The sequence below is a fragment of the Nansenia antarctica genome (assembly GCF_963989245.1).
Source record: "Nansenia antarctica genome assembly, chromosome: 9".
Taxonomy (NCBI): domain Eukaryota; kingdom Metazoa; phylum Chordata; class Actinopteri; order Argentiniformes; family Microstomatidae; genus Nansenia; species Nansenia antarctica.
The window spans coordinates 31,059,815-31,081,971 of NC_137679.1; the positions used below are offsets into that span (position 1 = coordinate 31,059,815).

The 22,157-nt window shown below is 46.2% G+C and overlaps 1 protein-coding gene across 1 annotated transcript in view; it reads left to right on the top strand.

Moving 5' to 3' along the window:
* cep89 (centrosomal protein 89) overlaps nucleotides 1–15,270 on the top strand; it is a gene marked incomplete at both ends in the record, with an annotated part of 116,900 nt that extends 101,630 nt beyond the window's left edge. The window contains one exon of the mRNA XM_080539687.1: nucleotides 14,895–15,270. Within this exon, the coding sequence (XP_080395813.1) occupies nucleotides 14,895–15,270 (376 nt within the window). The remainder of the gene's footprint in view (nucleotides 1–14,894) is intronic.
* Nucleotides 15,271–22,157: the final 6,887 nt, after the last annotated feature.

Below are 22,157 nucleotides of genomic sequence, written 5' to 3' on the forward strand. Positions count from 1 at the left end.
CCTCATTGATTTGTGCTTCATTATGTAGTGCCTGGGTGGGTTTAGCATTCAACCCATTTAATTAGTTTAGCTGAGAAAGCGCTTTTTTGGCTTTAATTAAAAAGGCCTAACCTAATTGGTAGGGAAAATAACAAACAAAAAAAGGTCAGGGGGTCTGAAGTCCTAAAACAGATTGATGGTTCATTTGTCAACTGCAAGATGGGGGTTGGGGTCCAGAAAGTCCAAAGACTGACAGTGATGTTTAATGAGATTGATTTTACCGTAGCTGTTTGCTTGTAACAATCTTGTAGATACACAATGGTTAGGGGGAGTGAGGGAGTGTGGGTGTGTGGGTGTGTGGGTGTGTGTATGTGTGTGTACATGTGTGCGTGTGTGTACACATGGTATCGGTAGGGCGTGGGTAAGGTCTTCTCTCTCTGATGGGTCTTTGAGTTTGCTCTGAGTGGTGGAACAGTTTAAGCTGTCAGCCTAGTCTGAAACTCCACATTCAGCTCCAAGCTCTGGAGATGAAAGTAGCAAGACAGTTCACTGAGAGTATTGAATACTGTAGACAGAACAGGAGGCTGGTGGAGGTAGAAATCGGAGGACGGGCTCATTGTAATGCACCTCTGTGTCTCAAACAGAGAGCCAGGTTGTTTGCCATGTAAAGGTAAATTGACTGTCTTACAATCAGGAGATCATTCTCGATTAGTCATGCCTGATTTAGGAATGCCATATTGTCATGAATATGTATGTCCCTCAAACAGATTAAAAGTGTTCCCTCTACTTCATTACCATGCTAAAATATACTGTAAAATCCAGCCTTTCATCGTATAGATTTTCCACAGCCTTCGCTTCACCTGTTCAGCTAGAAAACAGTCAAGCTGCTGTGTTTGACACCTTCATCCTCCCCCCTCGACCTTACACTCGTAAGGTCTGCCCTCATTATGCATGCGTTTCCATGGCGCGCGTCTCCTAGCATCCTCCCATGGCGACGTGGTACACACTTTCAAGTTAAGTCTTGTTTATTTGTCATTATATTGAATGCAAGTACACAATTACATACATTTTTTTGGGCATTTAGCAGACGCCTTTATCCAAAGCGACTTACAACAAATACTTGTGAATCATCTATTCATCAGTCATCACAACAAAAAGTAATCTATGCTATGACCAGGGCTCATTGGCTGGGAGAGCGAATTACTTATTTATTTATTTATTTATTTTTTAATAATAGAGAAACTGTACAGGGGGAAGTGGGGATGAGGAGGTCTTTAGGTGGGACAGTTAAGATGTAGCCTGAAGAGATGGGTCTTCAATCTACGGCGGAAGATAGGTAGCGACAGCGCAACAAAATTGCCTGAGGCAGAGCAGATGTACAACATCCATCAACAACAACAACACAATTTAAGAAGAAGAATAGATGAAACAGGGGGTTGGGAGGGGGGAGTGGGGTTAGACATGGGTGACCTAATGCCACTGAACCAGTGACCTATCTCTGGTGCCTGTTTAAATACTGAAAGACTCTGGGTGGGGACTACATTGACATGACATAGGCATGGTGGATAGGGACTGCATTGACCTTTACAGTGATTCCAACCTGAAGGCACACAGTCAGACACACTCCACTGACTTGCGACCTCCTCTCATGCGCACACACACACACACACACACACACACACACATACACACACACACACACACACACACACACTAACAACCGCCCCCCCACACACACACGCATACACACAGGCTCAATGAGACACACACTCCTGCATTCATTTTATCGTTTGCTTGCCAGTGCCTTCACACACAGGGCCCTATTATGCACTTCATAAGTCTTAAGCAATAAGACGAGGCGGTAGATCTAAACTTAAGACGTGGAGGCGTGGTCAAGGCCACTTTGCTATTATGCGTGCGGTAGTGGGCGCCTAAAACCCGGCGCTAAGCAAAGAAATTAGTCATGGGTGTGTTTTGGGCGTCTTCTCAATCAACCCAATCAGCGTGCCAGGTGCCATTCCCTTTAAGAACCGGCTTCGTTGAGTCTTTAGCGCTATGCTATTATGGAAGTCCTAAGAAGGAGGTCAGTGCGCTTCTCTGCAGAAGAAAGTAACAAGCTCGTGCATGAGGTCATTGCTGACTAAACGACATATGTCAGTTACTGCCTGACGGGTGAAGCGCAGCTCATACAAGCATTGCTGCTCTGTAAACAGAATAAAATAATATATATATAGGCTATATTATACATATTTTAATAATAGGCTATAATATAATTGTAATTGCAATATATTATAGCATTATTAACAGTTGGATCACCAATTGAAAGCGCTAAAATGCTTAGATGGAATGGAATGGAATGGACTTTATTTGTCATTGCTACAGTACAGGTACCAAACAACGAAATTTAGGAGGGGTGGCTCCCCTGGTGTTAGGAAAGGGAAAAAAAAAATAAAAAATAAAAAGCATAAAAGCATAAAATCACAAGAAGGTAAGGAGCTGGTTTACATCAATAAAGACTATGTACACAATCCACTGTACTATACTGCACAGATAGTCAACTAGGGTTGTCATATTGCACGAAAGTATTTTTTCACGTTATTTTAAAGTGTCACAGTTTGCAGGCTTGAAAATGTACATGTTTGTGCCTCAGCACTAGCTGCCATACAATCCGTCCGGACTGTCCTGGGCCCAGAACTTAGGCCTTTTCTGTGTTCAGGGCCTTGACGGCCCTGTGGTAGAAGCAGTCCTTCAGTCTGTTTGTCTTAGCGGCCGGGGTCCTGTACCTCCTGTTCGAGGGCAGCCTGACAAAGTGTATGTGCCCAGGGTGGGTCGGGTCCCTGGAGATCTTGGAGGCCCTCCTGAGACAGCGTGTGTTGTACAGCTCCTCCAGAGAGGGGAGGGGGGCGCCGGTGATCTTCTGTGCTGTTCTCACGACTCTCTGTCTTAGATCACGAATCCAGGATTGATTTGAGATTTGTCAGCCCGAGGTAACAAAGTCGTTGCCGGTATATGCGCTCGGCGCGCCGTCTTCGTCTATCATAATTCCTTCCTAGGATATATTCCATTGTTCTCTCTCTCTGGCTTAACATTTGCCAGTGGTGGCATTTATACTGTGACCGTAATTGACGTCTTGCCGTGGAGCCACGTGCGTGTTCATGTGTGCCCACATGCATGCGCAAACCGCGGAGGCGCGCTCGTGTTTCAAAACGTGCATGAAGTCTAAACTTAAGAACTTTTCAAACCACTTCTTAGCGCTAGGAGCAAAGTCAGATCGCATAATAGCAGGGGCGCCTAGTGCACTTCATTAACATATGAACACTCCCACAATGAGCAATATATGCACGGGAGTTTTACGTCTTATGTGTGGGCGCCTATCGACACCTGCATAATAGCAGTAGCGCGTATGAAGCGCATAATAAGGGTGGCGGTAGGTCTTAACCTGGCGGTGCGTCTTAATTAAGACTTAAAAGTTAAGAAGTGCATAATAGGGCCCACAGTCTCTTAAAGGATTATGCACAGGCACACACACACCATTTGAGCCCTTTTCAACTGGCATGGGTTCTATTGCAGTGCATATATCTTTTGGATTGGATCCCCATGTCTATTGAAGGGAAGTCCATGGGGGAATCAGCAGTTTAAGGTGTGTTGATGGTGATGATGATCGTCCACCGGCTGCTGCTGTGGATGAGCCCACATGACAGGCGCTACCTGGGTCTGATTGGTGGTCTAACGCTCTGACGCAAATCACTGTCACCTTCTACTCAGAGAGAGAGAGCAGAGAAAGAGGGAAAGGAGAGAGAGAGCGGGAGAAAGAGAGGGGGGAGAGCGAGAGAGAGGGGGAGAAAGAGAAAGAGAAGGAGAGGGGGGAGAGAAAGGGAAGCAGAGGCAGGAGAGGAGAGACAAGATGGAGGCTGAGAGGGGAGTCGTTCTAACTGACATTTTGAATGTTAAGCTTACATGATCACTTGAGGCATCTTTCCTCATCCTTTTGTGTTCGCCACGGTGACTGTGACTCAGGAGCTGTAACACACACACACACTCAATCCAGACCCAGGAGTTTTAACACACACACTCAATCCAGACTGAGGAGTTGTAACACACACACACTCAATCCAGACTGAAGAGTTTTAACACACACACTCAATCCAGACTCAGGAATTGTAACACACACACTCAATACAGACTTAGGAGCTGTAACACACACACACAACCCAGAGCTGTAACAGTGACGTTCTATCCAGTTTCCCAGACTGCCCTGTTCCCTCAACTAATGCATTTGCCTTTCACAGCCTTGGCTCAGACATGGTAACATCCCTCCTGCTGCCCCCGCACCAGCAGAAAACAAACACAGCCCCATCGATTTTCCATTTGAGCAGGAAGGTAGAGACTGCTGCCAGACAGGGGAGGGATGAGACTGGAGATTGGGGGAGGGGGTTGTGGGGGGGGGGGGGGGGGGGGGTTACTCTGAGACCAACTGAAGACAAGCAAGTAGAGAAGTATCGTAGTGGGGCCAAGAGTTTTTCCATAGGTCTTGTGGTTAGGAATAACTCATTACCTTATGTATGTGTAAGAAAGTGTGTGATGCCCCGCGGTGGTGTAGCGGTCTAAGCACTGGCCACTAGTGTATGCTGCCCACCGGGGACTGGGTTCGAATCCCAGCTCGCCAGATCCGGATATGGCTGGGGCACACACGGGGAGCGGGTATATTCCGGACAAGGATCCGTCGCGCAACAGCGCCCCCGGGGTGCCGGAATAACAGGTGCTGGGCTCGAGGAGCCAGTCAGCTAGTCTGCCTGGCGGCCTCTTCTGGGACTGCCGGCCACGGGGTCGTGCGGCGGATCCTTCGCAATAGGCAGGGGATAATTGGATGCTAGGTTGGGTTCAATTGGCTACCAAATTGGGTGAAAAAGGGATAAAATCTGAAAAACAAAGAAAAAAAGAAAGAAAGTGTGTGATTATATCTTTACTGAGCCAGTCCTGTTTAAGGGGCAATCTGGAATGAGTAATGTACGTAATGTGTAGTACATGTAGTTTTATGTATAGTATCACTTGAATTATATATGGCCATCTCATAGCTCATCAGAACCAGAAATATTGGCTTGTTTTACTCCATTGTTTTGATCTCATGCATGGTCAGTCTTTGCAGCCACAGCTCCATGTATGAATTGGAGAGGGTTATATATAGCAGGCTACATATCTCTTTACCCAGCTCTCAGCTGTTAAAGAAAAAAGTGGTGACAAAAGGGGAGACATCTTTGTCATGGTTTGAATCCCAGATTGCCCCTTTTAATGTACAGTGGCTATGTGGGCCAAGAGCCTGAGAGATGCTGTTAACATCCCTGTGAGTGGAGAGAGCTGGAGAGTTCCAGTTCTGTCTCAAGTGTTGTTTTTCTCTCTTATGTTAAATTGAGTTTAATGCGATGCTCACTCCCCATGCAAGACTAATGTCACCCACCTCTCCAATCCAAGAGTAAGAAACTCAAGACGGGTTTGGTCTCCTCTCACATTATCATACCCTAGCGTCATATAAAAAAAAAGAATGGAGAATCGCTGATTTAAATAATTACTTTTTTTTCCACAACTGAAAAAACTGGTCTAACCGTAACTAACTGCATGTCTGTAGGGAAATTTGTAGGGAAGTTGCTCCCTCCCGTTCACACCAATGAGCTGCTCCTTGGATGAGTTCACAGTGAACAGCAGAGAGACAGGGACCTCATCTACATCACCGGCAATGTTCTCCCGCCTGGTGGACACACCCCTGGCATGCATTCGCGTGGATATCGTCACACGCCTCCTCCATTGCCTGAAAAGTATATACAGTACACTATACAGTAGATACAGTATAGGCTACACATATTTCATAAGTGTAAGACAAAACAACAATACACTATACATTTCTCGAAGCACTATAGATGCTGTAGATCCATAGAAACCATAAAGGTACTTTACTGTAATTACTGTAGAGAGAAAACTACTGAAGTGGTTACCTACTCTAAATGCCCAGGTGACTAAATAAAGGCTACCGTGAAGTGGCTCAAACTTGGCTGGATTCACTGCCCAGCTTCAGTCATTGTTAGGCCATGATTGAGTACATGGTCAACCAAAGTTGAGGATTTCATTAGACTTATTGGCTCACCTTCCTCTTCCTCAGGTCCTCTTGTATGCTCTGACACATGATTGGAGTGTTTTGCCAAATGACTTTGAACAGGTGAGAAGTGAGTGAGACCAATTGGTAATTGGGGTGTGGCCTTTTGAAGGCCAGTGTTTTCCAGGTGAACAAAATGTGCGAAATGGTGCTATTTATGCTTAGAGTTTTGCAAAAATGTAATTTAGAATTGCTATGAGTGGTGGCCTGGGGTGGTCTAGCACCACGGTCTACGGTGCATACATATGTCCATGTCGGCATTGGTTCGAATCCAGCCCATGCCCTGCTGACATGCGCTCTCACCCTTCTTCTCCTTACTTTCCTGTCTGTCTTCACTATATTTGTCCAATAAAAAGACAAATATGAGCGGGACTGCCCCACTCAGAAAAAATAATAATAATGAATTGCTGTGAGTGAAAACAACGGAATTGTGCTCAGAGTTTAGCAGTCTGGACTGGAGTCTTGTTGTTGATACATGAGATTCAAGTTTTCAGACTTGTGTCTTGTGTGCCTAGTTTTTTGTGTGTGTATACAATGGATAAAAAGTAATTGGTGGAGGTGGTAAATGTAGAGCTGTGTGGGTTGATTAATCCCCTCTGGAAGGATTCCCATCAGCTGATCCGATTAGCTAGCCAATCTCTCTCTCCCTTTCTCTCTGACTGTCTCTGTTTGGGCCATGTCTCAGGCTGTCAGCCCTCTTCATGGAGATTTATCCCTACAGCACTGTCATGCTACATCGCCTTAACACCACCACACCTGATGAAAATGAATGGCTTGTGTAGGTGTGTGTGTGTGTGCGTCAGGGGAGGCTGTTGGAGGTAGAAATTGGAGGACGGGCACATTGTAATGCATGGAACGGAATGAGGAATGCTTTCAAACACGTGTGTACAGTAGGTGTGTGTGTGTGGGTGTGTGGGTGTGTGTGTGTGTGTGTGAAAGAGGGATAGAGGCTAAGCAACAGAGTGTATGTGGACTGTGAGGAAGTTTAATTGGCAGTGTCTTTCCTGATCACAGTAATTGTCATCCCTTGAGGAAAATTAAAGTGGAAATATGGACCTTGGCAAGCAAGTAAATTAATAACCGAGAGTGCTGTGTGAAATGATAATGCGAGAGTAGCTTCCATTCATATGAGCCATTCGTTGCTGACACCATTGTGATCTGTACGAATATGAATGGAGGCCACTTTGTCTCGGAAATCATTCTAGGCTTACGATGATTGAAACTCCTTTTTTAACTTGGCTGATTTGCCTTTTAAAGCAGTGCTGCTCTGACCTGCACTAGTGTCTTTGTGTCAGTGTGTCTCATTTTGAATCCCCAGATTGTTATTGTCTGGTGGGGGGGGGGGGGGGGGGGGATGGAGAGAGAGAGAGAGAGGGCGATGGTGTCTGGTGTGGGGAGGGAGCGAGGGGGGGGGGGGGAGTGGAGGGAGAGAGAGGGGGATGGAGGGAGGGAGGGAGAGAGAGAGAGGGCAGAGGGAGAGAGAGGGGGATGGAGGGATAGAGGGAGAGAGAGGGAGTATGGATGGACAGACGGACGGACGGAGGGAGGAAGAGAGAGAGAGACAGAGAGAGAGACAGAGAGACAGAGAGAGAGAGAATAGCTGTCACTTCAGGTCAGGGCTTCATCAGAGGAGGTCTCAGGGCTCACCTCCACACACTAGAGCATCCTCACCTACGGCATATGCAACTGGTTCTCCAGCTGCACAACAGCGGAGAGAAATGCGCTACAGAGAGTAGTGAGAACAGCACAGAAGATCACCGGCGCCCCCCTCCCCTCTCTGGAAGAGCTGTACAACACACGCTGTCTCAGGAAGGCCTCAAAGATCTCCAGGGACCCGACCCACCCTGGGCACGTACACTTTACCAGGCTGCCCTCGAAAAGGAGGTTCAGGGCCCTGGCCGCTAAGACAAACAGACTGAAGAACTGCTTCTACCACAGGGCCGTCCAGGTCCTGAACACAGCAAAGACCTAAGTTCTGGGCCCTGGACAGTCTGGACGGATTGTATGGCAGCTGCTGGACTGAAAAAATCAGGTGTAGTGCTGAGGCACAAACATGTACATTTCAAGCCTGCAAACGGTGACACTTTAAATAACGTGAAAAAATACTATTGTGCAATATGACAACCCTAGTTGACTATCTGTGCAGTATAGTACAGTGGATTGTGTACATAGCCTTTATTTATGTAAACCAGCTCCTTACCTTCTTGTGATTTTTTTTTCTTTTTCTAAAAGTGTTTTTTTTTCCCTTTCCTAACACCAGGGGAGCCACCCCTCCTAAATTTCGTTGTTTGGTACCTGTACTGTAGCAATGACAATAAAGTCCATTAATTCATTCATTCATTCATCTGGGCCTGCCTCTCTGTCCTGAGTCTATCTGGCCTGCCTCTCTGTCCTGAGTCTATCTGGGCCTGCCTCTCTGTCCTGACTCTCTGGGCCTGCCTCTCTGTCCTGAGTCTATCTATCTGCCTCTCTGTCCTGAGTCTATCTATCTGCCTCTCTGTCCTGAGTCTATCTATCTGCCTCTCTGTCCTGAGTCTATCTGGGCCTGCCTCTCTGTCCTGAGTCTATCTATCTGCCTCTCTGTCCTGAGTCTATCTGGGCCTGCCTCTCTGTCCTGAGTCTATCTGGGCCTGCCTCTCTGTCCTGAGTCTATCTATCTGCCTCTCTGTCCTGACTCTCTGGGCCTGCCTCTCTGTCCTGAGTCTATCTATCTGCCTCTCTGTCCTGAGTCTATCTGGGCCTGCCTCTCTGTCCTGAGTCTATCTGGGCCTGCCTCTCTGTCCTGAGTCTATCTATCTGCCTCTCTGTCCTGACTCTCTGGGCCTGCCTCTGTCCTGAGTCTATCTGGGCCTGCCTCTCTGTCCTGAGTCTATCTGGGCCTGCCTCTCTGTCCTGAGTCTATCTATCTGCCTCTCTGTCCTGAGTCTATCTATCTGCCTCTCTGTCCTGAGTCTATCTGGGCCTGCCTCTCTGTCCTGAGTCTATCTATCTGCCTCTCTGTCCTGAGTCTATCTGGACCTGCCTCTCTGTCCTGAGTCTTGACCTGTCCAGTTGAATAATCTCTCGTTTTTAAACCCCTACAGCACGTCGCACAGTGTCCTCTTTTCCCTTTCACCCCCTGTCCTTTTCTCTTTCCTTTGAAATCTCACACGCACACACACGCTCATGCACACACACACACACACACACACACACACACACACACCCCGCATACAACCTTGTGTGTAACTCCTTTCGTCAAGGGGCTTTCTGTGTTGAGTTTGTGTTTTGCTGAGGAGGCACAACCTGTGATGGGGAAGGGTAGCTGAAGAGCAGAGCAGAGGAGAATCCTGATGGTGGCAGAGCCCTTGTCTGTCAGAGAGAGGAGAGTAGCTGGTAGACAGAGCCCTTGTCTGCCAGAGAGAAGAGAGAAGCTGGTAGACAGAGGGACAGGGATGTGATCATGATAATGATCATCCCTGCAGTGGGATGATAATGGAACTTAAACTACTTGTCTTAAACCACACAGGCCACTTCATTAGGTAGGTACACATTGCTAGTACCGGGTTGGACCCCCTTTTGCCTTCAGAACTGCCTTAATTCTTCGTGGCGTAGATTCAACAAGGTGCTGGAAACATTCCTCAGAGATGTTGGTCCATTTTGACATTATAGCATCACGCAGCTGCTGCAGATTTGTTGGCTGAGGGATGAGAGAGAGAGAGGGAAAGAGAGAGAGGGAGGGAGGGAGGGAGAGGGAGAGAGAGCTCTGTACACTACTGCAGCATTTACTCTCCAAGAACCTTGAAGTTCAGAGCCGCAATCACTTAAAGGTGAATGAGCCCACACATTCAAGCGCACACACATGCACACACAGGCACACGCATGCATGCACGCATTCACACACACACACACACACACAGGCACACGCACGCATTCACACACACACACACACACACACACACACACACACACACACACACACACACACTCACACAGACAGTCTGCTGATGCTATCAAGTGGGGAGCTGCGGGGGTGGAATAGTAGATCAGTCCGTGTGTTTGGGTTAGAGGGGTTTCTTCCAGTTCTAACAATACTGCCAAATGAAACACAGTGACTCACTCTATCCCTCAGTCTGACAGAGAGTGACTGAGTGAGTGAGTGACTGAGTGAGTGAGTGAGTGACTGAGTGAGTGAGTGAGTGAGTGACTAAGTGTGTATGTGTGTGCGTGTGCGTGCGTGTGTGAGTGTGTGTGTGGTAGCTTCATATCAAAGTGCTGCAGGAGAAGCTTTCTTTTTTACATCCACAGAACCATGCTGAGCTCATCAGAACTTCCTCTCAGGAGATAGAACACCCGGGGTCACCAAACCAGCCAGAGAGGAGAGAGAGAGAGAGAGAGAGAGAGAGAGAGAGAGAGAGAGAGAGAGAGAGAGAGAGAGAGAGAGAGAGAGACACACAGATGGACTAAAAGAGAGATACTCTTATCAGCCATTGGAGAAATAGCCTATTTTCTACAGTAGAGAGGAGGGACAAATCTCCCAGCCTCGGGGAGCGTTCAGTGACTGACAGGAAACCGTCCTAAAGACTCATCCTAATCTAGCTTGTGCTTGGATTCACTCTTCATGTGCTCTTATCTCTCTCAGGGCTCTCTCCACCACTGCTCTCTCTCTCTCTCTCTCTCTCTCTCTCTCTCTCTCTCTCTCTCTCTCTCTCTCTCTCTCTCTCTCTCTCTCTCTCTCTCTCTCTCTCTCTCTCTCTCTCTCTCTCTCTGAGATAGCGTGACATTATTGAGAGGGGAAGGAAGCGCTGTTGTGTGGGTTCGATTGGCAGACATGTCCGTCACTTATTGATGCTGCTGAATTTCATTTGTTTCCTCAACCGTTTATCATACTACGATAATAATAATAATAATAATAATAATAATAATAATAATAATAATAATAATAATAATAATGGTAATAATAATGGATTTTATTTATAAAGCACTTTACATTTCAAGAATCTCAAAGTGCTACAGTCAATAAAAGAAACAAAAACAGCACAACACAATAAAGATCACTAAAAACATCAAAAGCAGAAAAGTTAAAAAGACACTGTGGCATAAAAATAAAAAAATAAAATAAATACAAATCTGGCTACTGGAACGCTTTGTTAAAAAGATGAGTCTTAAGTCCGCTCATAAAAGAGTCGACCGACTGTGGTGCTCTCAGGTGGGCAGGGAGGGCGTTCCACAGTTCGGGGGCGATGGAGCAGAAGGCCCGGTCTCCCATGGAGCGGAGGTGGGTTTTGGTGGGTTTGAGGAGGTTTGCATTTGATGAGCGGAGAGTGCGAGTGGAGGGGCTGTGGGATTTGACCAGGTCCTTGAGGTAAGGGGGTGCGTTGCCGTGAATGCATTGATGAGTTAACAGTGAGATTTTGTAAATGATCCGAGAGGAGATGGGAAGCCAGTGTAGTGAGTGGAGGATGGGTGTGATGTGATCGTATTTGCGCACTCTCATCAGGATCCTAGCAGCGCTGTTCTGAATGTACTGGAGCTTCTGAAGGCTCTTGCTAGGGATCCCGATGAGAAGTGCGTTGCAGTAGTCGAGCCTGGAGGAGACAAAGGCATGGACTAACTTCTCGGCATCGGGCAAAGACAGGGTGGGGCGGAGTTTTGCTATATGTTCTAAGGTGGAAGAATGACGTTTTGGATATGTGTTTAATGTGGGCCTCGTAGTTGAGGTGGGGGTCCATTCGAACACCAAGGTTGGTGACGACGGATGACAGAGGGATAACCTGTCCAGAGAAAGTGATGCTTGTTATGGGGGATGATTTAACCTGGTGAGGGGTGCCGATGAGGATGGCTTCTGTTTTGCAGCTATTTAATTGAAGGAAGTTAACTCTCATCCACGCCTTTATCTCCTCCAGGCAGATGGTGAGTGCAGATGAGGTTGACTGAGGGGTTGGGTCCAGTTTAATGTAGAGTTGTGTGTCGTCAGCATAGCAATGGTAGGGGATACCATGCTTGCTGATGACACGGCCGAGGGGTAACATGTACAGGGTGAAGAGGGTGGGTCCGAGTACGGATCCTTGGGGGACACCACAGGTGACAGGCTGGGTCCGGGACTTTGCACCTCCCAAGGAGATGCACTCGGTGCGTTCGGAAAGATAGGATGTGAACCAGTCCAGAACAGTGTAGCAGAGTCCGATAGTGGAGTGAAGGCGGTCTAGGAGGATGGTGTGGTCGACGGTGTCAAATGGTGTGGTCGACGGTGTCAAACCTCCTCACCTCCTGTGAGGTCCAGGAGGATGAGGAGAGAAGGAGAGCCGGCATCGGCTGCCATGAGAATGTCGTTTGTCACCCTGACCAGTGCTGTTTCAGTGCTATGGGCGGAGCGGAAACCAGACTGGAATTGTTCTGCAATGTTATTGCTGCTGAGGTGATGTTGGAGTTGGGTGGCGACTATTTTCTCCAGGACCTTGGAGAGGAACGGGAGGTTAGAAATGGGTCTGTAGTTTGCGAGGGTATCCGGGTCTAGGGTCGGTTTCTTAAGAAGGGGAGTAATGATGGCTGTTTTCAGAGCTGATGGGACATGGCCAGACAGTAGGGAGTGATTGATGGTTTTGGTGATCAAGGGGCTTATGGCTTGGATGTTCAGTTTGACGAGTGCTGTGGGAAGGGGGTCCAGGGTGCAGGTGGAAGGTTTCATGCGACTGATGATTTTCTCGACTTCTTGCTGTGTAGTGGGGGAAAAGCAGTGGAGAGGCTGGGGCGGCCCAGGCTGTGGGCTGGCAGTCGGGGCAGATGGAGTAGGTGTGGCAGAGAGGGAGGAGCGAATAGTGTCAACTTTTGTTCTGAAGAACGAAAGGAAGTTGTTACATTGTTCAGTTGTGGTTGTTTTGTTTGTGGGAATTCGTGGTTTCAGGAAGTGATTTATTGTTGAGAAAAGCTGCTTTGAGTTGCCGGGACTGTTGTTGATGATGTTTGAGTAGAAGTTTGCCTGCGCCTCCCTGAGGGACTTAGAGTAGGCCTTTTGATGATCCCTGTAGGCCATTTTATGGACTGTAAGTTCCGAGGCAATGAACCGCCGCTCCAGGACACGCCCAGCCGCCTTCATTTTCCGAAGCTCGCTGGTGAACCAGGGAGCTGAACGAGAAAAGGAAACAGTTCGAGTTTGTAGTGGGGCATGGGTGTCCAGGAGGCTGCTCAGGGATGTATTGTAGAATGCCACCGATTCAGTAGCTGATGAATGGGTGGCAGAGGAGAGATGATTGAGGTCTGAAGTCAGGGTTTCTGGGTTTATGCGTTTCAGATTTCTGAAGTGTATTTGGCGTTTTGGTTTGGTATGGGAGGGAGGGAATGGTAGAACCATGGAAATGACCTTGTGGTCGGACACTCCCATTTCATAGGCAACTAGGTTGCTGACCGGGGTGGTGGTGTCAGTGATGACCAAGTCCAGTGTGTGGCCCTTCCTGTGAGTAGGGACATGGACATGTTGTGAGAGGTTGAGGCAGTCGAGGAGTTGCAGGAATTCACGAGCAAAGGGGCAGGAGGGATTGTCAACGTGGATATTTGCGTCACCAAGAACTACGATATTGGAAGATGAAGTGCAGAGTGATGTGAGAAGGTCATGTATTTCTGAGATGAAGACTGAATTTGGTTTAAGTTTAGGTGGCCGGTAGATGAGTAATAATGTCATGGAAAAAGGTGGTTTACATTTAACAGCAAGGCATTCAAATGAAGATGGTGAGGGGAGGGGGAGGGGTGTTATTTCCAGCTCATTTTTATGAAAAATGGCTAAGCCGCCACCCACCCGACCAGTACTACGATCTCTGATTAATATGTTTTGTTATGCATGAGAAAGAGAGGGAGAGGGAGAGGAGAGAGAGAGGTGAGGGGAGAGAGGGGGGGTGAGAGAGAGAGGGAGGGAGAGAGAGCGAGCGAGAGAGGGAGGGAGGGAGAGGGAGGGAGAGAGAGGGAGGTATGAGAGAGAGAGAGAGAGAGTACGGAACAGCCTCCACCTATTAGTCATGTGGTTTAATCACCTTAGGGCACCATAAGCTCATCCATACAGAGAGACCCTGCCTCTGCGGCCTGGTCTTCAGCAGCTGTGGAGGGGAAAGAGGGCCAGAAAGGTGATGCAGACACACACGCACAACAACAAAGACAGGTTATATGTAATACCAGTGTAATCACACAGTGTGAGTGTGTGGGTGAGCCGCAAGGCTGGGGTCAGGCAGAGAAGATACAAGGACATTACACGCCTCATTTACAGGCTTCCAGGGGGGCTCTCCTGGTGTGTGTGTGAGTAGGGTGAATTATAAGGTCTGTTCTCTGGGGTTAGCCACGGCTATCGTAATGTGAATAGGGAGAGTGGGGAAAAACAGGCTATAAGTGTGTGTGTGTGTGTGTGTGTGTGTGTGCGTGCGTGCGTGCGTGCGTGCGTGCGTGCGTGCGTGCGTGCGTGTTGCTGCTCTTAAGCCCTCTAAGCACTCTAGAGGTAATTGCACTGGTTCAGCCTTCACTGTGTCATTTCATCAACTTCTACCTCACGGTTGATGATGACTGGTGATTATATCATACCTATTCAACGAACCGCCGATCTGCCAACCTTGCGATCATTAGATGCCGGCTCTACCTCCTGCGTCACAGCCGCCCCTCTCCCCGCCCCGCCTGTCTGTCTGTCACTCCATACTCCATAACTCACGTCTCTTTGTCTCACTCTCTATTTAACAACATGACTAAGTGCCTTGGTATTAACCAAATTAAGTGGTATTGTTGATGATTCCATCCCATTGTTGTGTTCCTCCAGAGAGGTTGAAGGGGAGCTGGAGGTGGTATGGCAGGCAACCACCAGGGAGAACCAGAGGATCCGAGAGGCTCTGCTGGACTCCAGCCCGTCCCACGCCTCCCCCAGCCCAGCCAGAGGCCTCCAGGGCCTGGGTCTCAGTGACGGAGTCTCCCCCAGCTGGCTGTCTCACCTCCAAGGGGGGGAGGAGGAGGAAGGGGAGGGGGGGTACTCTCCCCGGCCAGGCCCAGCCAGCTCCGGCCCTCCTCCCTTCGCCTCTCGCCAAAGCAGGGGCCTCCCTGGCGCCCAGCGGAGCCCCATGTTCGAGTCTGACTCAGACCAGCACCAGAATCCTTCCTCGGACGAGAGCGAGAAAAACGGCCACGAATTCTACTCCTAAGTCCGCTTGTGTCAACTATTTGAAACGCCATACACTTCAATGCCAAAATAAACTTGATTTACCACACAAACACATACTTCATCTGACGAGAGTGAGAAACATTTTTTTACACACACTTGAAAACCCCATATGCTTGGGGTACACATATAACGTTTTTATTCACACCACAGTTTATCTCTCTGCTATCTGTCAACATCCTATGCTCTATTCCACTCATTCAATTCTATAATCATTCATTCCAAAGTCCCAAATATTTAATAGTGGGTATAATTATCAGTCAGGTCACGAACTTAGAGCTATTTGCAGTTCTCAACATGAGAGGACAGTTTTCCTCTGACAGATCCAGTCAAAGCCCTCTCCTCTCCTCTCCCCTCCCCTCCAGTCCTCAGATCAGCCGGTCTCCAGTGAGACAGGAGCAGCGATGTTTGATCAATTATACAGAGGAGTGAAAAGTGGAGTTCCACTGCCAAAGCCTGGCTGTTGCTCCACGCCTCGTTCTCACATCATCAAAGTGTCCCTTATAGCCTCAGGGCCCAGTTGTTCAAAACGTTTAATCTGGATAAGAATGATCCCGATTATTTTTATGCTATCCAGGGTCAGATCTGAGCTGGCTGATTTATACGACCCATATCCGACTCAAAATCAGCCAGATAGATCTGATCCTGGATAGCAAAAAAGAAACCGGATCATTCTGATCCAGATTAAACGTTTTGAACAACTGGGCCCTGATCTCAGAGATGTTGTCCACAGCCTGAGTCGAACCCCCGTGTCTCCCGTCCCCTGCAGCTGAAAGCTGGATCAGGTGTGAAAGCTGGATCAGGTGTGAAAGCTGGATCAGGTATGAAAGCTAGATCAGGTGTGAAAGCTAGATCAGGGCTATAACAAGTTTTGTTTTTTCTCCTACTACCAATTACTGAAATATTCAGTGGCTTTTGGACTGGGTTTGATTAGAATTACCACTGACACCAGCCCCCCATTACAGCAAAATAACACATGAATGCACAGCTAAACAATATAACACCCACCTGGATATTGAAACCAGACAGCTTGTTAACTAGAAGTTCAGATTTGGTGCATCATCCGCTCCAAAATCAATTTCTGTCCAGAATCATTCATCCAAACTTGTTTTCAAAATCTCCAGCCTCCCAGCCAATTCTCCAGACTCAGGATGGTTTGTTTTTGTAATTTGCAAGTTGCAAAAGCCAATGAGGAGGTGAGGCAGCATCTTCAAAGGCTGCTTGGCGTTGTGCCAGTGTGGATTGGCAGAATTGATTAGAATATAGAAGTGTAAATGATGCTCACACACACTGCTGTACGTGGATAATGTGGAGTGCCTGTGATGAAGTCATGTACGTGTACCGCACAGTCTTGCTGCTGCATTTGACTTGCTGATGACATAAACGCTAATATTCACCCATGTCTATTTAATATATATAGGTGTAAAACATTGTTGTTGTTGTTGTGAAGACTGGAGATGGTTCTAGACTAGTTTTATCAGAGGACACCAGATAGGTAGGAGAGAAACTTGAACTGAGCTGCTTTCATCAACTCCCCTGTTATGATCTGGCCATCACAGTGACATCACAGTGACATCACAGTGACATCACATGTCCGTCAGTATTGATCTCCGACTGTTGACAGAATTGCCATGGGATTTACTTTAATTGCAAAGTCATAGTTTTCTATACTGTATTTTACATGTTTATATGCAAAGCTCTATTTTCTAAATACTACACTCTGTGATGTTGAATAGATTTAATACGAATGGCTGGCTGTGTCCAAGTGCCCACCTGATTAAATTATTCTGAGTCTCTTAGCCAATTTAGCTTTTTAAATATAAGATTATTTTTATTGATTTGAATTAATTTAACTATCCACTTCCAAGTGTGTCAGTGCATGATACCATTTTGTGAAAATAAATTGCATTTTTCTTCTCAACATTCACCTTCTTGTCAGTAATGTATTGTGTATTCATTGGAACGTACAATAGTACTGCAGATACGGCTGCGTAGCCCAATTATGAACGGCCTTTGCCTCCTTCCCTTGGAGTGGAATCAGAAATCGAGATCCTGGTAACTCCGACCATCGTATAAAACGTACATTTATGTTAAATGTGTGTGATTCGAGTCATGCATGTGGATCTTGAGTTAGGATTACCGCTGACACCAGCCCCCAATTATATGTGGACTAGCATGTATGTATACATATATAATGGTAAATGATGATTGGAGTTTTGTGTGTGGACCTTGAGTTAGGATTCCACCCTTAGAGCCCAGACAGAAGCCCTCCCTGAAGCACAGTCCTGGTCAGTCTTTGGAATGGGACATTGTGTACTGTTCTGTACCCTCCATTGTCTGCCTTGTTCAGACGGAGCCTCCCTCTGGGCTCTGCTGCTCTGGCCTGGCTACTATGGTTACTGTAATGGACCTGATTAAAGATCATTAGGTGGAACAAAAGCCTACGGGGGAAGACTGGTGGAGGTAGAAATCGGAGGACGGGCTCATTGTAATGCACGGAAAGGAATAAGAACAGGTATCAAACACGGTACGTGTGCCGTCCTCCCTCTGTTCCTTACAATGAGCCTGTCCTCTGATTTCCCCTGGAGCAACGCTTACAAGTAACAATACAGTTCATACAAACAGGTATGACACAGCTAAACCTGCATTTAGGATGGATATCAGGTAATAGTACAGGTGCAACCCAACAACCCACTAGATTCTCACCACAGAGTTGTCACCATGTGTCCCCATGTGTTAGCCTGCTAGAACACTGACGTTGTCACAGTCACAACCACCATGGTGCCATAAAGATAACAACATGTAATTTCAGATGTTCTCATCACCGCACCCAGAGAGATAGATAGAGAGAGAGAGGGGGGGGGGTTATGACTTAAGGGCAAGAAGAATGAGATCATTGTTAGGATGTACATTCACATAAGATTTTTGGCATTTAGCAGATGCCTTTATTCAAAGCGACTTACAGAAAATACATTTGTCTTAAGTAAGTGAATCATCTATCCATTCAGTCATCGTAAGAAATAGTAATCTATGCTAGGACCAGGGGCCATTGACAGTCTTATTGCTAGAAGAAGCAAGAATTAAGATTTGTATTATTATTATTATTATTATTTATAGTAAATAAACTGTACAGGGGGGTAGAGGGGATGAAGAGGTCACAGGAGGGACCGTTAAGTAGATGCGTTCACGTCTGTCAGGGGAGAGGCACAGGAATGACCAAAGGTCATGTGGTTTTTAAGGCTGTGTTTAAGCATTAATGGTCTATCCCTGTGGTATGGTACCTGGTCTTTGGGGGAGGGATGTTGGTTATAATGTATAAGTATTCCCTCTGGCTCTCTGTGTGTCATCGCCTGTCAGCTGGGCTACGTCAGAACTAAAGGTCACAACCAGGTGTTGAGATCAGTGGCTGCTCTTCAGATGATAAGGTCAGAGATGGATATATGGTTAGAATAAGGTCAGTATAAGGTTATCCTAGCCTGTCTGTCACACTAGCTCCATCTTCATGGTACTGGCAGTGGTGGAAATGGGGGGGGGGATGCATAGAAGGCAGAGAACTGCGGTTTTAGGAAAAGCCTGTGTGAACATTTTCCAGACAAGATGTATTCTACATTTACTCAACGTCTGTTGTTGGTTTTGAGTTTGATAATATCTCTCAGTCAGCGTAAAACGCAATGTATATTTGATGAATCTGTCTGGCGGAAAATCCATCTGTAATTACTACGACTGCTTCATTTGTATTATCACTCTGTTACATTGACGATGATGTCTGGTACGCCGTGTCTGAATAAAGCATGAGGAGCATATTTGGGTCAGTGTTTCACTATGGGAATATGAGTAGAACCATAACAAAGATATGGCTTAAACATTAAGACACTGGGGGAGGAGTAGGAGTAGGGAGACAAGAAAAGAGGCAGATTTCACCTTCATAGTCTGTGTGCTAATCCTCTGCTTCACACACACCTACAGAGAAAACACACACACACACACACACACACTGTTTTTATCTGATGTAAAGTGTGCTGTGACCTTGGAGAAATGCACTATAATCCCTAATAAACACGATAAGGGGCTCCTGGGTGGTGTAGCTCACTAAGGCGCATGCTACGTAATCGCAGGGTCCCTGGTTTATTCCCTCTCTCTTATCCTTCCTGTCAATCTCTACTGTCTCTATCTCAATAAAGCAGAAATGGTCGTTAGGGTACTTGTTGCTTCACTGTGCTGCCTTTTTGTTCTTCCGAGCACGTCTAGGAGGAATCAGGGTTGAGAGTAACCTTGTTGTCAGCACAAGTCAACTGAGTGCTATTCTGAAGGTGTAGACAACAGCTGTCTGGGGTTTGGCAGTGGTGCTATATCAGACTAACAACTTGAACGAAAAATAACTGAAAAAGAAATGAAAGTCATTCACTTTTTTTTATCTATTTCCCCCGTTTCATTTCACCAGCGCTTTGGAAGTGCTCGTCAGGCTGCGACTAATGATTTGAGACAGATAGACAGCCTCACCACCTTCCTGTTTGTTGCTGTTCCAGTTGATTCCTTGTGTGGTGAATGAGAAAAAGATCCCAACCACACCAACAACACATCTGGTGATAAATCCATTATGTTATGTGGCTTTGGAGCCTATAGATTTGTTTCAACTGAACCCAATTACCCCTAGTTCTAAGGGTAATGGAACTACTAGACATATCTGTTTTTATCTGTGTTCTAGATTTGTTTTCATTGTTTCAGCACAACCAAGTCTAACTTATTAAACAGTAGAATAATGCGACAAGTGTTCTTTGAAAGGTTCGCCTTGTGACCTTTGTGTCTGTCCTCCGCCAGCTAGAAGCTTTGCTATAATAATGTGTTCTATAATAATGTGTTCTATGATAATGTGTTCTATGGATAATGTGTTCTATAATAATGTGTTCTATGATAATGTGTTCTATGATAATGTGTTCTATGGATAATGTGTTCTATGGATAATGTGTTCTATGATAATGTGTTCTATAATAATGTGTTCTATGATAATGTGTTCTATAATAATGTGTTCTATGATAATGTGTTCTATAATAATGTGTTCTATGATAATGTGTTCTATGATAATGTGTTCTATGATAATGTGTTCTATGATAATGTGTTCTATGATAATGTGTTCTATGATAATGTGTTCTATAATAATGTGTTCTATGATAATGTGTTCTATGATAATGTGTTCTATGATAATGTGTTCTATGATAATGTGTTCTATAATAATGTGTTCTATAATAATGTGTTCTATGATAATGTGTTCTATGATAATGTGTTCTATGATAATGTGTTCTATGATAATGTGTTCTATAATAATGTGTTCTATGATAATGTGTTCTGAAGAAGTCTCTCAAGACTCTCTCCTCCTCACATCTATGTAGCAGAACAGTAATGAAAACACAGGGAAGGCTCTGCTGCAGGGTGCAGTCAATGGCACCCTGAGGCTGCACTAAGCACCTGTTTACACATTCTGTAATCGGAGGACTGGCTCATTGTAATACATGGAATGGTATCAAACGTGTCTGGACGCTGTCGTAGGCAGTTGTTGTAATAGACAGACCCCTGAGATGGTGCCAGTCAGCTGGACTGCACAGTTGGCCAGTCTGTCTACGTCTGAGTGCTAACATAGCCTGTCCAGGGTAATACTCCTGGGGACACACACACCCACACACAGAATATGAGAGACTGAGGGTGCGAACCCAGCCATCGTTGGTCAGAAGATGACAGGCAAGGATAAGCATTAAGAATAGTGTATGTTGGTCAACTGAAGCTGTTTGATTCATGGCCCAGGGCGGCTAGGTGCTATCAATCAGCTGTCTGTGTGTCAGGAGGAGGGCGTTGGACGTGATGACTGCCTGAAGGAGTTATCACGGGTACTGCTGAGGAGAGGTGTGAGGATGCTGGGTGAAAAGAAAGAGGGGGGGGGGGGGGGGATCATGTGTGTGTGTGTGTGTGTGTGTGTGTGTGTGTGTGTGTGTGTGCGTGCGTGCGTGCGTGCGTGCGTGCGTGCGTGCGTGCGTGCGCGCGCGCGACCAGAGGTAGATATCCACAATGTGAATGTCTGCAGTATAGCCAGCCCATATAGTCAACAGCCCTTCAAGTTTCAAGTTCTATTGTTACGTTACACAAGTGTAAAAGAGTAAAATTCTTAGGCTTCGGTTCCTGACATTGCAGCACAAGACAAGAAGGCAATAGGCATAATTCAAGATAAAAAAGTGACAATAGTACAGGACATTAGACATGACAATACAGGATACAATTAGGATACAGTTAGCAGTATCCAGACAATTTGCAGTTTCTCCCTCATCCATGTCTTCTCCAGTTATCCTCTTTGCAAATAGATACAAGCAGCGTACTGCACTTGTGTAATGACTGGTTTGATTGTGTTTCCATACATCATGTATATGATATCAGGTTGTTTTCATGACAACCCATTCAGATACTGATCTCTCTGTAGCGCCACTGATAGACTTGATGGAAGCGCAACACTGACATCTTGTGGCGGATCAGTGTAACATACAAAGTATGTAACAGTAGGTAACATATCCATTCAGTTCTGTACTGTGTTTGATGAATTCAAGTGAAATGTCTTGGCAGGGTCAATTCCATTTCTATTCAATCAAACAATCAATTTAGAAATTAATTGAAAAATGTTTATTGAAAGCCAAAATAATACTTTCTGCTGAACTCATTGAATGGAAATTAGGGAAATTAAATAAACAACACTTCAACACTCTATAGCAAGTACCACCAGCTTACAGACTCAGTATCTGTTAAACAGTTGAATCTCTGAGCTCTCAGTCTGAATAAAGATTAAAAACAAGACACAGGCACACGGCAATTCACAGGTATTCTCGGCAAAAA